General features: G+C 42.9%; 1 protein-coding gene across 1 annotated transcript in view; it reads left to right on the forward strand.

The window, feature by feature from the left end:
- Positions 1-8727: 8727 nt before the first annotated feature.
- The window catches only part of MYRIP (myosin VIIA and Rab interacting protein), a gene marked incomplete in the record, with an annotated part of 307310 nt that continues 297612 nt past the window's right edge, over positions 8728-18425 (forward strand). The window contains 1 exon segment of the mRNA XM_014590459.2: positions 8728-8871. Coding sequence (XP_014445945.1) covers positions 8762-8871 — 110 coding nt within the window.

The raw sequence follows: 18425 nt of genomic DNA on the forward strand, positions 1-18425 counted from the left end.
GGCCAGTTCATGGCAAGGAGGACATTTGTGAAGGTAAAAGAATGAAGTTCAGTGAGCCCTATGGTCTAAGCATCATGCGCTCAAAAGAAAAGGCATAAATGAATTTAATTTATTATCATCATTATTATTTGTTTAATTTGACCAGAGAGAAACATACACACAGAGAGAGAGAAAGGGACAGTCGGAAAGCAAGCCTCTAGGTCTGGGACTTGAACCCTTGTCGGCCAGGTGCAAGTCCAGCGCCTATTGGCTCCTATTTATAGGTTTTTTTACCTTCTTTAGACAAGTTATTATTTTTCTTCTCCTAATAGAAAATGTCTTTTCTTTTTAATTTTTTTTTTAATCACCAGAGAGTGCATGTGCTTACCAGAGAGAGAGAGAGAGAGGAAGAGAGACAGCCACCCCTTGGTGGGGTGTGGTCATGCCACAACTTTTTCTCCTCCATTTCTCCATCCTGTTGCAGTTTGGGGCATGCATGCCCAATAACCCAGCATACTTTTCAAGCCACCAGGTCTGAGACTGTGGTTCAACACAATTGGTCATGTGGGATTTGATTCCCTTAATCACTAAGTCTATAGGACCAGACCAATAGCAAATGTCTTAAATGACAGAGTTCTAATATTTAGACTCTCCTGGAAGGATAAGACTTCTCCTTTTAGTTTTAGACAAAACTAGCCATGGTCAAAGAGAGAAGTGATATTTATCCTTTATTACTACTAGGACTTTGGATATTCCAGCATATTCTTCTTATTTTTCTCTGTTAGGTATTCCATCACAAAATAAAACAAAATCTTATTGTGCATTTAGTTTTTGTCTTTTTTTTACAAAAAGAATTCTTTATTTAATTTTATTTATTATCATTATTATTATTATTATTTTTAAAATTTGGTACAGAGCATGCTTGCTCATGGAGCAAGAGTGAGAGTGAAAGTGAGAAAGAGAGAGAGAAAGTGAGAAAATAAACTGCCGGGTCCAGGACTCAAACCGCAGTCGGAATCCATCACCTTAACCACCATACCAACCTTATTATGCATTTGTAAAGATCCCATTCAAGTATGTATCCTTGACTTTTCTATTCTAAACACCTTTCCAGAATGTCTCTTATGTAGACATTGGCCTTTCTTGATGAACCTCCCATACGTATTTAGTATTCTTGCAAGTTCTTTTTTTTTTTTTCTCTCCCTCATGTACTGTGTCTGTATCCTTCCTTGTGTCAGTTATTCTAGCCAGAAATAACGTAGACAATTCTACCTTTGTTTTGGTCTTCTAACTTTAAAGTTGAACCCACTTGACTGTTTTTTTGGGGGGGGGCGGGGGGAGGTTTTTGCTATAGGGCGTGTGTACTCGCCAGAAAGACAGAGACGGAGAGACAGAAAGTGAGAAATCACCTCCCAGGGGAGATGGACATGCCACAATCCCTTCTCCTCCATTCTCCTCTTGGGATCTTGGGCATGCACACACACATGGCCGGCGTGAGTTTAAGCTACCGGGTCCAGGACTTGAACTGCAGTCGACTGCATGGGAATCCAGCAACAAAGCCATTACACCAACTGCTAGTCTCTCCTTGCTTTTTGTTTTAAGACATTGGTTTCTTCTAAAACTCACCTAACTCTGTAACTTCTTAGGATATTTATATTCAAACCATAGCTAAATCAAGCCAGCCCTGTAACACAGCGGTTAAGGGAGCCGGATCTCACATAGCCACCCGTTGGCTCAAACCCTAACCCTGGAGGATTGAAAAACACAGTGAGTGCATTGCACGCACACCCAAAATCCTGACAGGAAGGAAAAATGGCGGAAAAGGGACTGTGGCGTGACCACCTCCCAAGGGGGGGAGGTCTTTCTCCCTCTCTTTCTGTTTCTCTTTAGCAATAAAAATACAGGTAAATTAATTCAGTCATGTTAGAATAGCTAGGGGAGTTGGTAATCATTTATGTGACTGAGTGCAATTTCTCAGCTAGTCCTTTCTTTGGATGTGAAGAGGTATATGTTATCAAGCAAAGAAGCTTCTTCAGACAAATACATCTGAGAAATGGATACACCAAATCAACCTGGTTCATTACTGATGGATTTCTTACAAGCTCTGACAAGCTAATGAGTCTTGTGTAGCCCCAAGAGGACAATACAGTGTAAAGCATTTCTCAGATTTATTTTCCTACAGAGACCCTTTTTCTCAGACCACTTGTGAGAAGAATAACCTGAGAAATCACTTGGGGACATGGTGATATAATTACACATTGAAGTTGTCTTAATTTTCTCATTAATACATTTTGACATGTCATCTCTCTGTTGGCACCATGGCTGGATATAAGTCAGATAAATCAAGTAGGTGAGGACTAGCTGGAAGTTAGGAGCGTCTGAAGCTGCGGTGTGTCTCTGGGAAACAGCCTTCCTGTGCTGGGCTTGCACTTTCTGATCTTTAAGTGAAAGGCTTGCACCGAAGTGACCTCTGATTTACAGACAGTGAGAATTTTCAGTGTCCAGACGCTGTGCTCCTTGTCTCCTAGGGAATCTACTGCTATTTATTGTAGAGTAAGGATGAAGCTCGTCATCTTTCCCAGAAAGTTTTCATATAATTCCATGTTCTGTCCGTGGATGAAGCTCGTCATCTTTCCCAGAAAGTTCTTTTATAATTCCATGTTCTGTTCATTTAGAGTGACTTTGCTTATTCAGAGAAATCACTTCTTCCTCTTGAATCCTGATCATTTTGTAGATTTGGTATATTCAAAGCTGTCGCTTCTGTCTTTTATTGGCTGAGCGTCTTAGAAAGAATCTCATTGAAAATTCTCAGAAACCAATCAGCCTTCTGGTCTAGTGCTCTCAGGGAGCCAGATCCCACATGACTGTGGTTCAAGTCCTGGCCCCGGCAGCTTGAATAACATGCCAAGTGAATGGAAGTATGTGCCCCAAATCCCAGCATGGAGAAATGAAGGATAGGGGATAGCAGTGTAGCCATGCCTCTCTAGGGAGTGTTTTTTTCTGTGTATGTGTGTGTCTCTCCCTCTCTCTCTCTGACTAGCACATGTATCCTCTTCATTAAAAGATAACATATGGATTTATATGTATTTATAAATTTGTATATATGTATATATAGTCTTAGAAATATATGTATTTGTATTATAATATATATATATATATATATATATATATATATATGCGGTGAAGTGAAATGAAAGGGACAGACTTGTCCCCTCTGGGAAACCCCACGGTGCCAGCATCACGTTGAATGGACTGTATTAAAGGAAGAAGTCGGTCTGCATTTTAACTGTGGTTCTACTCTTGTTTCTTCTTGTTCATTAAGAGAAGACCTTCTCTGGAACAGAGAAGGTTATGAGTCTTCTCCTTTACCTTTGCAGATCAAGAGTAGAGTCATGCTTTGAGTTTACCCCTGCCAACCTCAGGGGCGTTAGGTTCTCATCCCAACTCTACCTCTTGACACCATGTGGGCAAAAGAGACTGGAGATTTATTTTTGATAAATAGCATTACTGGAATAAAAACAAAATGATTTTTTTAAAAAAATAGCCCTGCCAACCTCAGGGGCGTTAGGTTCTCATCCCAACTCCACCTCTGACACCATGTGGGCAAAAGAGACTGGAGATTTATTTTTGATAAATAGCATTACTGAAATAAAAACAAAATGTTTTTTTTTTAAAAAATAGTTGGAATTCCTGTTGCGATGTGTTGGTTAAATCTGGAGATTAACTGGCTTTATACAGTCACAAGGTTTTAAATCATTTAATAAAGACTTAAAGACTAAAGCCATTTCCTTCTCTACATTTATTGCCATTATTTGGGAAGGAAGAGGGTAGATAACCTTTTCTTAAATAGAAGCCAAGTAATGGGATCTCCTGTTCTTAGTTGTTACGTGCTAGAAAGAGCGGTCAGATATTCTGGATCTTTATTTATTTATTTATTTATTTATTTATTAGTTTTTTGCCATAGGGCATGTGCACTTGCCAGAGAGACAGAGAGAAATGGTGAGAGGGAAAAGGTGGAATCGCCTCCTAGGGAGGATGTCTCATCACAACCCCTTCTCCTCCTACCCCCTCTCGGGACCTTAGGCATGAACGTACATGTACCTGGCATGATTGTCAAGCCACCGGGTCCTGGACTCGAACCATGGTCAGCCATGCAGTAATCTAGCCACTTTAACTACCATGCCACCTGCTGGCCCTGGACTTCATGGTTTAACACCCGAGATCTAGAACTGCATCTTACAGGAAGCTGTGCACAAGGTGGAAAGACAGAGTGGAGTCAGACCTGGACACCATCAAAGCCCAGGCTGTCACCATCTCAGAATATGACAATGGTGGTGGTGTTTGCCTCTATAAATTTTACGAGAATTAAAAGTCGTATGCATGGGTACTTCGAAAAGTTTGTGGAAAATGGAATTAAAGTACCACTTGGTTTTGGGGTAGCAGAATTTTGAAATCCAAGTAGGTTTTTCAAAATATGTAATTTCTATGAAAAACTAAAGCATCTGGAACTTAGTAGGTGTTCAATCAATAGTAGTAGATCAGGCCAGCAGATGGTATGGTAGTTAAGGTCACTGGGATCCACATGGCTGACTGCATGGTTTGAGTCCTGGACCTGGCAGCTTGAAAAACACTTCAGGTGCATGTGTATGTGCCTAAAATCCCAAAAGGAGAAATGGAGGAGAATGGATTGTGGTGTGACTATCCCCCCATGGGAAGCTTTTTCTCACTTTCCTTCTCTGTCTCTCTCTGGTAAGCACATGCATCCTCTAGCAAAATTTTTTAAAAAAGTATTTTAAATCTGTTTAAATCATTATCATTACATTTTCCTCATTATCATTACTTTTATTATAATTCTCAACGTCTTTCAAAATTTGCTTTAATTATGTTGTAAATGAATTCGATTATTATTTTCGTTTAGCTTTAGGGGTATTTTACTGTACAAGCTTATGAAAAAAACTCTACAGATAAAAGCATACATAACTTGAGCCTTTTGTTTTTAGTTTTTTATTGCCATAGGATATGTGTATTTGCTGTAGAGAGAGAGAGAGAAAGAGATAGTGAGAGGGAAAGTGAGAAATTACCCACTTGGGGAATAGCCACGCTCCAATCCCTTACCCTCCATTGTCCTCTTGGGCTTTGAGACACCCAAAAGTGCTCAGTGTGATTTTCAAGCCACTGAGTCTGGGACTAAACTGCAGCGAACCATGTGGGAATCCAGCAACAAAACTGCTGAGTCATCTGCTGACCCCTACCTTGAGCCTTTTCGTAGTCGGAAGTACCAGCAGCAACACTGTCTTTCCATGCAATGTAACATTCATGATAACTTCGAAGCCCCTGCGTGACTGTGGAACTGAGAATAATGGATAGAGACTGGAAGAGGGTTTTTCTTTTTGTTTTGTAGAGGTTTTCACTATAGGGCGCATGCACTCGCCAGAAAGACAGAGAGAGACAGAGAGACAGGAAGCAAGAAATTACCCCCCAGAGAGGATGGCCACACCGCAATCCCTTCTCCTCCCTTCTCCTCTCAGGATCTTGGGCACACACGCACACACGCCTGGCGTGAGTTTAAGCCACCGGGTCTGGGACTCGAACTGTGGTCAACTACATGGGAGTCTAGCGATATAGCCATTACGCTAACTGCTGGTCTCAAGACTGGAAGACTTTTTAGGTGTCTGTTACAAAAAGCCTATGTTGCCTTATGAGACTGATAGAATATGGACATTATAGGTAATCCTGGTGAGGTATCCCAAAGAAAAGTAAGAGCATTGTGGAGAAGGATTCTGTCATCTCAGAGAATACATATGTCATTACAAACAGAATGTTGGTAGAAATATCAATGTTAATAGTATTTCTAGTGAGGTCTCAGATGGAAAATGGAGGAAAGAAGGTTCTTGTTAGGAAGTGGCAAAAACTTGGCCCAATTTTGTTCCAGTATTTTGTGGACAGTAGGATTTATAAATGAGAAACTTGGGTCACTTTAGCTAAGAAGATTTCTAAGCAGTGTTAAAGGCATGGCCTAGTTTCTCCTTGTTGCTTACAGCAAATTGTGAGAGGATAGAAATACATTGAAGAGGGAATTGCTAAGTAAAAAGGAGCTAGAGGGCTGGCTCCATGGCACAGCAGTAAAATGCTGCTCAAGAGAAGCCGGATCCCATGAGGTGACCACTGTTCGAATCCCTGGCCTGAAACACACCAAGCACACACATAAGTTCCTGGTCATGACCAGATCCCGTGGAAGGTATACATTTGTCTTTTTCTCTTGTGTGTAAGCATGTACTCTATCATGAACAAAGAGAAAACATTTTTAAGGAGGTAGAACTTGAAGATTTGGGAAATACTAAACCTATCTCTATGGCAAAAAATTAAAAAGCTTTTTTCTGGAGAGAAGGTATGATTGGACAACTATTCGATAAAGAGATTTTAGGTAAGAACTATGGATCCAATCAACCATCTCAGCAGGGGCCAGGAGTAGAGAGTTGGTTATCAAGGAAAGATATGTGGAGGACCCTGTCTTCTGATGGTGTAGATCCCTGTGGATTGTGTGAGAGACCAATAAAGTTTGAGAGGATTTTATACCAGTAGACATACTGCCAGTTTAGAGTGAAGAGAGCAGAGCTGGGGCAAAATGAAGGGTGGCTGTCAAGTTTCTGTAATTCTATAGGACAGGCAATAGCACTATCTAGCTGTGTACGTGCATTATCCTCCAAGAAAAGTAAAGAATGCCCCCCAAAACTGATTCAGGGGTCCACAGGACCACCACTCCCACCACAGACCCAATGGGCACAGACCCAGAGTTAAGATCAATAGATTAAGTCCTTTGGAGCTGTTGGGATGGGGTGAGGGTGAGAAGGATATGAATTTTGGGGATGCATGGAGCTGAGTGGTATTTTCCCTACCACAACCATAACCTAACCCACAAATGGATGTTCATGGATGACATGTCATGGACCTGAGTTGTGTTTCCTGAAACTTCATATTTACTGAGCTAATTACAAGTACCTCAGATTGTGACTGAATTTAGAGACAGGGTCTTTAAGGAGGCAGTTGAACTTGAATGAGATGATTAGGGTGGTCCCTAATCTAACACCACTGATGTCCTTTCAGAAGAGGCAACTTGTATACAGACATGTACAGAGGGAAGACCATGTGAAGACAGAAGGAGACAGCCATCTACAAGTCATGGATAGAGACCTCGGAAGAAATCAGCCCTTCTGACACCTTGATCTTGAGCTTCTAACCTCTAGAACTATGAGAAAATAAATGCCCATTGTTTAAACCACTTTGTCTATGGTGCTTTGCATGGCAGTCCCAGAAATAAAATATATCTACCTATGCAGTCATGCCCTGTGTAGTGATGTTCCAGTGATTTCTATTCAACACATATATGATGATTAGACCATTGGTGAAAATATAGATGAAAGATTCCTCTGACCTGGTGACACTATAGCTATTGTACCGTCATAGCAAAACACATTACTCACCTGCTTGTGGTGACGGTGGTGTAAAACCTACTCAAACTTACTCAACTGTCAGTTGTATAGTACACACAGAGCCACTGCGTAGTCTAGGGGTTAAGGGAATAGGATCCCAAATGGCTGACTGCAGTTTGAATCCCAGCCCCATCCAGTAGCTTAAAAAAATACGCTGGGTGCATGTGCCTGTATGTCCGAAATCCCCGTGGGATGAACAAAGGGAGGAGAAGGAGTCGAGGCATGACGATGCCCAGTTGGGGCATGCGTTCTGCTTCTCCCTCTCATTTTCTCTCTCTGTGACAAGCACACACACCTTTTGATGATGAAAAACAAAAGCAGAGCACCTACAACTATGAACAGTACATAAAACTTGATAATGCGAATTAGTGACTCTGTTACTAGTTTGTATATTTACTATACTATACTTTTTTGTTTTAGAAAGTATTCCATTTTTTAAAAAATGTGTGCCATAAAACAGGATTCTGTGCGATGCTGGCAGCAGCCTCGTGTTCACTTGGTGTCTTGATTGCATCATTTTCTCTTGTGTTTGATTGGATCTCCAGGTTGTCTTGTTCATTGTGGCCCTTCCTGTGGGTTAAGGTGTGTAGGGGGACTACATTGATACTGGGATAATCTTGATCCTGTGTAGGCTTTTGCTAATGTGTGTGTTTGTATTTTAGATTTTTGTTTACAAAGTAAAATAATAATTTTTTTTGAACAGGAAAAATCCTTATCGAATAAGGCTATAAAGCAATAGAGGATGATAAAACTGGCAGAGGATCAGTTATCTTCCCCTTTTTTCTGTAACCTTGCTGAAATCATCTGTAGATATTTGTGGGGTATGAGTGCGGAGAAAACTACTAACTTTCATAAATGCATATCAACATTGCCATTTATTTACTTATTTATTTACTTACTTATTTATTGAGAGATATTTTTTCCTATAGGGTGTGTACTCTTGCTAGAGAGAGACAGTGAGAGACACAGAGATAGAAAGTGAGAAATCACCTCCCAGAGTGTATGGCCATGCCACAATCCTTTCTCCTCTTAGGATTCTAGGCACACACACACACGCACCCAGTGTGAATTTTAAGCTGCTGGGTTTGGGACTCGAACTGTGGTCAGCCATGTGGGAGTCCAGCGATGTAACTCTTAAGCCATCTGCTGGTTCCTGAACGTTGTGTTTAAATCTGTCTTCGTAACAAAATAGGCAGATTTTGTTTATGCAGAGCTTTGATCTTGCCTTCAATTTGTGTCTCTTCCTTCTGTTCCCCAGGTCTTGTCTCATCCTCTGTGTCTGGTATTAAGTCATGGGGAGGAAGCTGGATCTGTCCGGTTTGACCGACGATGAAACAGAGCATGTTCTCCAGGTGGTTCAGAGAGACTTCAATCTTCGCAAAAAAGAGGAAGAACGACTAAGGTGAGATACCTCTAGCGTGGACGAGGGAAGCAGGGTTTCGACTTCAGAAATCTTTAGTTCATGTGAGCATGCACTGGCGTTTCTGATAACATCCTGTCCTTTGTATGGTTTGAGAGTTCCTGTTACCAAGTCTTACTGGAACCCATCCAGAGCATTAGTGATCAGTTCTTGGGAGAATCGGATTTGTACCTGTACAGCTTTCTGTCACATGTGCCAGGAAAAGAGCCCAGAAGACCTGAAAAAAGGAAACCAACCATCAGGCTGGATGGGATCGTATGGCCCAGCACCACCCCCCCCCACTTTCCGGTTTTATGGATGGGAAAACTGAGGCCAGAGAAGTGCTTTTCTGACTCCTCTGCAGTTGTACTTTCTCATGCACTATAATGTTAATACTGCTGCTGCTTGGCTGTGCAGAAGTGCATAAATTTGGAAGAAATCAGGGTGATAGAGAAGGCTATGTGTTAGGCCAACCCTAACTCCCCTCATCCACGAACCCGAGTTCCCTTGAGATTCTGTGGGTTTAGTCATGGCGACTTCTTAGACACTGAGGAAAGGCTTGTTTTACTGTTACATACCCAACTGCTAGCACAGTGGCTACCACATGGTTTTTAAAAATCCACTAATTATTTAATTGGCAGATTTCTTGTCTTTCATCAGACAGCACAAATTGAATATATACTATATGTGAGGTCAAAAAAAAGAAAGAAAAAAGAAAAAGGAAAAGAAGAGAAAAGAAAAGAAGAGAAGAGAAAAGGAAAGGCGAGGGGCTGACAGCTGGTGTGGTAGTAGTTAAGGGCCCTGGACTCCCACGTGGCTGATCATGGTTCGAGTCCTGGACCTGGTGGCTTGTCTGGCTTGTCTTTCTTACCTTCTGTCTCTCTCTCTCTATCCCCCTCTAGTCAAATTTATATATATGTATATACACATACACACACATATACAGATATATATATATATCTATGGTAGAAATAAAGTTGATGGGGCTGGCTCCTTGGCCTGGTGATTAAGGGAGCCAGATCCCACACAGCTGGACCAGGTTGAATCCCAGCCCTGGTGGCTTGAAAAACACACTAGACATGTGTGTGTGGGTGTGTGTGTGTGTGCCCCCAAATCCTGACAGGATAGAGAAATGGAGAAGAGATTGCAGTGAGACTCTGTCTCATCAGGGATGCTCTCATGACCGCATGTACCTTTTGGCAATTAAGAAAAACATAAAGATGACACTAGGGTGCTTACCACCTAGCAGGGAAGGTACCTGTAAAGAAACGTAAAGTCTAACGTGCGTCTCAGGAAAAGGAAAATTCATTTGGGGAAGACATTCATTTGGGAGAAAGATATACCAGCCTTAAGCTGTGTGAGAAAGGGCGTGATTAGAGCTTTGGCACGCCCTGCGTTTCGTATTGGGCTCTGGAATATAAAAGAAGGCAGACTCAGGGAGGACCCCAAGGTATTTGGCTTGGACAACTGGAAGAATGTCCCCACAAGGTCCACTCAGCAATCTGGTTATTTTGAACCTAAAATCTCTTCATTTTTGTCATCATTTTGACTTAGCCAGAAGGCAAGAATGAAGTATTAGAGTCCTCTGGAAATTCCATTTTTAATATTTGTAAAAAAATAAATAAATAAAAATAACCTATAACTTAGCATTCTCCTTATTTCTAAAACTCTTGTGTTTAAAATGGGTGTGGAATTTTCACACATTGTGGAAGGGGCAGCATGGCTGTCCGGACCATGGCAGGTGAGTGGAGAAGGGGACAGCAGGGAGTGTTAGGGGACAGCAGGCAGTGTTAGAGGACAGCAGGGAGTGTTAGGGGGCAGTAAGGAGTGTTAGGGTACAGCAAGGAGTCTTAGGGGACAGTGGGGAATATTAGGGGACAGCAAGGAGTCTTAGAGGACAATGGGGAATGTTGGGGGACAGCGGGGAGTGTTAGGGGACAGCAGGGAGTGTTGGGGGACAGCAGGGAGTGTCAGGGGACAGTGAGGAGTGCTGCCCTCATTGCTTCCAGGACTCTGCTGTCCCCACTCCCTGCCCCAGCTCCTGGTGGCCACAGTCCCAGCACAGCACACATCCGCTGCTGTGTACCTGCAAGTCCTCAGTCTTAAATGTCAAATGATTCTGTTGATTCCATCAGTAAGACTATGTGCTTTCCCAGCACCAGGGGCATGAGCCTTTAATCTTGTGAGAGCTATGTGTAGAGTGGCACTGTTTGGGGAAGGGTGAAAGATTAGATTGGCCTGAGAATAGTAGATATGCAATACCAGACAGTGGAGGGGACCACTTATTTACAAATTCAACAGAGTGAGTGTTGAATTAACACTGAATTAACACAGCACTAATGCTAGGATGGAGCACACTGGAGGGTGAAAGGCATGTTGACTTTGCTCCTGCCTCCAGAGGCATGGGGCCTTACCTAGACTAGTCAGGTAAAGGGTTAGAAAAGTTCATAGTAGAGTTGGTTAATTTTATTCATTTATATTGGATCATTTCAAGCAAATAGTAAAAATATTAAAAGATGGGGACAGGCAGATGGCATAATAGTTATATCACTGGATTCCCACAGAGCTGACTGCAGTTTAAGTCTCGGACCTGGTGGCTTAAACTCACACTGGGCATGTGTGTGTGCATGCCCAAAATTCTGAAAGGAGAATGGAGAAGAAAGGATTGTGGTGTCGCCATCCCCCCGGTGGGTGATTTCTCACTTTCTCTCTCTCTGGCGAACACATGCACCCTATACCAAAAAATCTCTTTTATACACACATACACACGTATATAAAGATGAAAAAGACCATGAAATAAAAGGCATAGTTCATTTGCTCTAAGTTTCATCATTTTCTTTTCTTTCTTTTGTCCTTTAGTCTAGCAATCTCCAACTTTTTTGGCTCCAGGGACCAGTTTCATGGAAGACAATTTTTCTATGGGTGGAGGTAGGGGAGTGTGGGGGTAGAGGGGATGGTTTATGAGAGTGTACAACCTAGATCCCTCATATGTGCTGTTCACAATAGAGTTCACACTCCTATGGAATCTAATGCTGCTACTGATCTGACAGGAGGCAGAATTCAGTTGGTAATGTGAGGGATGCAGGGTGGCAGTAAATACAGATGGAGCTGCCCACCCCATGCAGTGTGGCCTGGTTACTAATAGGACAGGCACTGGTACCAGTCTGTAGCCCAGGGGTTGAGTACTCCTGCATTAGTCCTCTTAGACTTTATAAATTAAACGTATGCTTCTTTTACTATATCTTGATCTGTCAGTTGACAGTCTTTCAGTTCTGTGCTCTGAATGATAGACATTGAGGTCATTTACTTATACCATTGTCTTTTGTTTCTTTTGATTTATCTGTTCACAGAGGGCACATGCTCCCACCAAAGGGAGAGAAAAGAGAAGAGAGAGAAGGAAAAAGCACCCTCTAGTGAGGTGTAGTCACACTGTAGTTCCTTCTCTGTTTCTTCATCTTGTTAGGATTTGGGGCATGTATGCAAATGCACCCATTGTGTTTCTCAGGCTAGGGCTGGGATTCGACAGTGGTCAGCCACGTGTGATCTGGCCCCCTCAACCACTGTACTATAGGGCCAGCCCTCTGGATGCTTTTAATAATATAAATTATGATACTGTTTATATTATTATAATTATCCAGTATAATTATATCATATTATAATAATACACAACAATAATAATGTAATATAATATATAACAATTACATTATTGTATATTATAAATAATGATATTATTTATATTATCATTATTACATTATTTTTTTTAATTTCAATTTCTTTTGGGTGTCTTTTAAACTTATGTAATATGCAGAAACCTGAGTCATGTCCAAGGTGTCTTGGAAGATAGGGAAGGCCACTAAGCATTTGCTTTGTCTAGCCTCTGGAACCCAGAAACCTGAGTAACTTGCTGCTAGTCAGGGCCATGCAGGGATACTGGGGAGTGTGCAGAGATGAGAAGCACTCCCAGGGTATAATGCATACAGAGAGCTGCTCCGGGGTCAGACAGATCTGGGGCGAATCGCTCTATCACCATGTATCTTGAGCCGGTTACCAACCTTCTGAGCTTCAGAGGCCAGAACAGATCCAGGAAAGGTGAGTCACCTTTGTTGGCTCTACACCAACACCGTCCTGTCTGTAGGAAAGCTGGTGTTTCTGAAAACTATTCGGAGGTATTTTCACTCCAGCTCTGGCCATAGAGCCTCTGAGGGCCAGGCAGCCATGCAGCAGGCTCCGTTCTCTCTCTTATGGATCCATCCCATGTTCCATTATTCCAGGCATCAGTGATAACCATGAAGAATACATCTTTTCATGAATTTTCTGATCTCCGCATTTTTCTTTGCTTTGCTCTCTCTGTTACTGGTGTCAGTCCCCTTAAGGCAGTAAACTGGGCTAAATGTATCAGTCGTCTAAACAGGATTCAGTGAGCAGAATAGATTCCCGATGCTGTCTGCAAGGTTGTGCTTTCCATAATGAGATGGTTCATTCCCGTCCTATCAAGTCTGTGATGATCAGAAATCCTACCCAACTACTTCATTCCACCTAGAATTTGAGTTTGTGGGGGATAGTGGGAGTGGGAGAAGGCTCAGGTGGAATCAGTGTAGAATTTACACCAGCTTTAAGACTGGCACTGGCCACCCATGGACAGCTTTTGGCCAACCAGAGTTTTGATGGAGTCTTAGAGAGGAGGAGACGCCCTGACTGGAGGAGGGAATGTGGAGACAGCTTCCGAGGTGATAAACGCACTGGCAGACAGATGTCACAATGCATTGTCATTTGGGGTAGGAGTGGCAAGCCTTAATTTCCTCTTGGGGCTGGGCCTTTGGTTGGGTGCTCATCCTCAGAGGCCATGTTCCTTCCTCTCCATCTGCCACTGTGTAGCTGACAGGCTTCACTTCAAGAACTTCTTTTTGGGGCCCACAGATGGCATAATGCTTACGTTGCTGGACTCCCATGTACTCGACTGCTGTTCAAGTCCCAGACCTGGCAGCTTAAAGCTCACACCAGATGCGTGTGTGTGCATGCCCAAAATTCTAAGAGGAGAATAAAAAAGAAGGGATGGTAGCATGGCCATCTGCCCTGGGGGGTGATTTCTCGCTTTCTGTCTCTCTGTCTCTCCAGTGAGCACACATGCCCTATAGCAAAAATCTCTCTAAAAAAGAAAAGAAAAAAGAACTTCTTTGTCTTCACTTCTGCAGTGTCATGCATCGTGTTCTGTTAGTATCTGTTCTGATACGTAGATTGCATGATGAAGTGAAAGGCATGCTATCTGTGTGGCAGTGCTGCATGGTGCTCATCAAGCATCTCATGTGCTTCTGCACGTCTCCAGCCTCCCTTGCAGCTAGCTTGCAGCCACCTGACGAGGTCTGGTCCATCTACTGTGAGAGGAGGAGCCTGTGACACTCCCAGGCCAGAGCCCATATGGCCCGGTCATCTCATCTACCTCTCCCTTTGCCTGTTGTGGTGACCGGGAGGCTTCATAGTGAGACATGGCATCATGGGACAGAGGGAGCCTGAGCCTTGAGACAGTGAGTGGAGAAGAGATTCTGATGACGCCAGGAGACTGTGCGTGTTTCTGTGCTAAGTCACTAAGGTGTTGGGGTTTATATTTGTAACAGCAACATACCATAGTATTACTCCGAGTATTATGAAGGCGTTTTCAAAAAAATTAATGGAGAATTCATTTTACAAAAAAGTGAGGCATAGATTTCCAAATGCTTTGCATCAAAACAAAAATGACACTTTTTAAAAAAATAATTATTTATTTAATTTTAATTTGACCAGAGAGAGACAGAGGGTGAGAGTGAGAGAGAGAGAGGAAGTGAGAAAGCAACCCACCAGATTCAAGACTCGAACCCTGGTTGGCCATGTGGGAGTATCCAGTGCCTTAACAACTACGCCACCTGCTGGTCCCCAAAATGACACTGTTTGACTCCATTTTTTTTTTTTTTGGAGAAGTTTTTGCTACAGGGCACATGTGCTCACCAGAAAGACAGAGAGCAGAGAGAGACAGAGAGACAGAAAGCGAGACATCACCCCCCAGGGGGGATGAACACGCCACAGTCCCTTCTCCTCCATCCTCCTCTCGGGATCTTGGGCACGCACGCATACACACCCAGCATGAGTTTAAGCCACTGGGTCCAGGACTCCAACCGCAGTCGACTACATAGGGGTCCAGCCATGTAGCCATTACACCAACTGTTGGTCCCCCATTTTCAAATTTTTTAAACTCCCCTTCTGTAGCCTGTGAGCTCCAACCCTTGACTTTGCAGAAAAGGAAGCCACAGAGTCAGGCCTGTCCCTGAGGTTCCTGATACCAGGGCTTCCTGTTTTCTGCCATCTGGCCTCTCACGTAGTAGAAGACACCTGTGGAAAAATCTCCATCAGAGTTTACACCGCATGATTTTATACCGTGAGGCACATTTCCAGGGTGGTTTTAAAAGTGCCTATTCGTCTTGGAGACATTGACGAGATAGCCATAGCGTTTAAGATGTGCTCGCCAGAAGCTAGTTAGCATTCTTTGTTTGGTTTTGTATTTTTTTTAGTTTATTTATTTGCATTCATTCACTGTACATCATTACTGCATACAAAATGAGATTTTCCATCCAGAGTACACTGTATATTGTCTCAATCAAGCACATCAACATACATGCTATTGTCAACAAATAATTTTCCATTTCTTGTTTCCTGTATGGTTTGCTTTTTTCCCCCCATCCTTGATTCCCTATCTCTTACTCTCTGCCATCTCCCACTCTCCTCCCACACTGTCTCTGGTATCTATGTTTACTTTCTATGCTGTCCCCCCCGACACACACACATTTTATTGAATTACTAAAGATCTTAATTAATCTAAATATTTTCATAGCAAACACAGGTGATATATACATTTCCATGAACACAAGTCTAACTTTAGGCATCCTATAAAGTAGCACCTAGCTGGGGCGATATATCATCACAGCATAAAAAATGTGATTTCCCATCTAGAATATACTGCATAGTGACTTAATCATGCATATTAGTATCAAAAATTTTCCATTTCTAGTTCCTAGAATTTTTTTACCCCTCTTTCTGACCTTCTGTCCTTTCCCACTCTCTTCTCACACTGTCTCTGGTGTCTACAATTGTCTTCCATTCCTTTCCCCCCCACATTGTATTGATCACATAATTTCTTACATAATCTAAGTACTTTCAATGGTAAATTCACTATTAAGAAAACCAATTTTAACTTAAATCATAGAAATGCTAAGGAACTTTGCTTAAAGCCAGGAAACAGGTTAGGATTCTGTTCAAATGGTAGGTGCATTCTTGCAAAGGTTGCTGGTGTTCTAATAGACTGGATCTGTGGGGCAGGAGGGGTTAGATCTGCTGAGATTGTTTCCCATCACTGGGACTGGCCCAGGGCTTACTGAAAGGACAGTGTGCTTGCTAAGGAGTGAGCTAAGGGAAGGAAGGGAGGGGAGAGGGCCATGAGGGAGCCTGGGAGAGTTTCCTTCCTGGCTCTTTAGAGAGGATCGCTACAGGGTGTCAACTCCTCCTTTGGCCTGTCTCAGGGAAGGGGAAACACACTGGGAGCTGAGGTTCTGTTGCCTGTGGGGTGCCAGTTACTCATGGCTGCCCCCTCCTCCTCCCCTCTGGGGCAGCCTTCTATCCCCCATCTGTGAGGTCCAAATGCCGCCAGGATGTATGGAAGGCCCACTTCTGGGAAGCCAAGTCTCGCTCCTAATTAGGAAGACTTGCTGTTTCTAGGCAGAAACTCCTTTGAGGATGGATTAATCACCCTTTTTCTAAAGTAGAAAGAGCCAGGACTTCGAATAAAGTGAGCGAGTGATCTTTCTTCATGTAAGATTCATTTCCATTTTAAACAAATAAAAGTTTTATCAGAAGAACTTGATTTTTGAAGGAATTTCTATTTCAAATAGTAGATTTCTTTTGTTCTCACTGGCCTTTGTGTGGACACTTAAATTGATCGAATGAATTAACAAAGGACCCCTGATCTCTGAAGCTGGAGGCGGATCACCTTCCTTTACTCGGTTAGAATAAGCAGACCGTATGAGTATGAAGTGGTGACGTATACACAGAGTGTGTCTGCCTGATAGCTCCATGCTGGCTTTTGTAGCTCTTGACACTCTGCGCTAACGGGGTGGCCATCACCTGTCCATCTAACAAACCTGCTGTCTTAGAGGGGACTCTGCAAGGCAGTAATTCCTAAATGACATTAGTAAGGTTGAGTTAACCAGCCAGACACCTGGCAGGGCTCTGAAAAATTGAAGTCCAGAGCAGGTGTGTTTTATGTTGAAACAGGAGCAAGGAGGTCTTTTTTTTTTTTTTTTAATAATTATTTATTCAATTTTATCTTGCCGCCAGGTCTGGGACTTGAACTGTGGTGGTCAGCTGTGTGGGAGTCCAGTGCTCTTCACCACCACGCCACCTGCCCCCCCCCCTCCCCCAGGAAGGAGGTCTGACATGGCTCTGTTCCACAGTCACTTTGTGATGGGGAAAGGTCCAGTGGGAAACAGAACTTGAGGTGCAGGGAGACAGCCCGGAGACACCTGGAGGGCCACTACAGGGATGCGGGGAGGGGGGTAGAAAGCATCAGTGTCAAAGCAACATGGGACCTCATATGATTTTTAAGAATCTTCTCTTGTCGGTATTTTTCTTTAATAATGAAAGACCAGATATATTAAGTCGAGGCTGCTGGGTATTCATTTATTTGCTTCAAAATCCTATTTTGAATGTCAGGAGCCTCCTGGGTAAATAGAAGGGGTGGAAAGGGCAGGGAGAGAGGGAGAGAGTTCACAAATTTAATCAGGGTCTTTGAGGAAGAGTTCAGAAGATGAGTTAAGTCCTGTGTGAATTATTGGGTGCTAAGAGGGTGAGAAATAAAAGCATCAAGCAAACCCAAGGAAATACTTCCCCTCTTGGAGGAGGGAGGTAGAAAAAGGGAAAGACTTGCTAAAGGGAGGTGCATTTGATCGGGCCCTTTAAGATGAACAGAACTTTTTAGTGGGACTAGCCCTTGGCCTGACTCGTTAGAGAGGATTGTCCCGGTAGATGGGGCAGCTGGATCCCCCATGGCTGACTGCATGGTTTGAGTCCCAGACCTGGATGCTTGAGAAACACATTGGGCATGCACATGCGTGTGTGTGTGTGTGTGTGTGTGTGTATGCGCGTGCATACGGGTCTGTATCCAAAATCATGAAAGGAGAGAGAGATAGAGAAGGGATTGTGGCCTGACCATTTCCCATGCAGGGGGTGCTTTCTCTCTCTCTCTCTCTCTCTCCAATGAGCACATGTGCACCTGGCAAATTTAAAAACACAAAATTAAAAAATAATTAATTTTTAAAAATATTTATTTATTTATTTTAGTGGATTGAAACATAGGTCTAGGCGGCAGGGAACGCCCTGGGTAAAGTATAAGGAGAGAAAAGGGAACGTGTTTTCCTGACCTCAGATCAGGACCTGTGCTGGGGCAGGGCAGGAAGTGATTGCCTTCCTGATAATTCTATTTCCGCTGTTGTTCATGGCATTGAATAGAGCATGGGGTTCCAGAAGTAATATCATCT

Source organism: Tupaia chinensis, unplaced genomic scaffold (genome assembly GCF_000334495.1).
Source record: "Tupaia chinensis unplaced genomic scaffold, TupChi_1.0 Scaffold000451_1, whole genome shotgun sequence".
Classification (NCBI taxonomy): domain Eukaryota; kingdom Metazoa; phylum Chordata; class Mammalia; order Scandentia; family Tupaiidae; genus Tupaia; species Tupaia belangeri.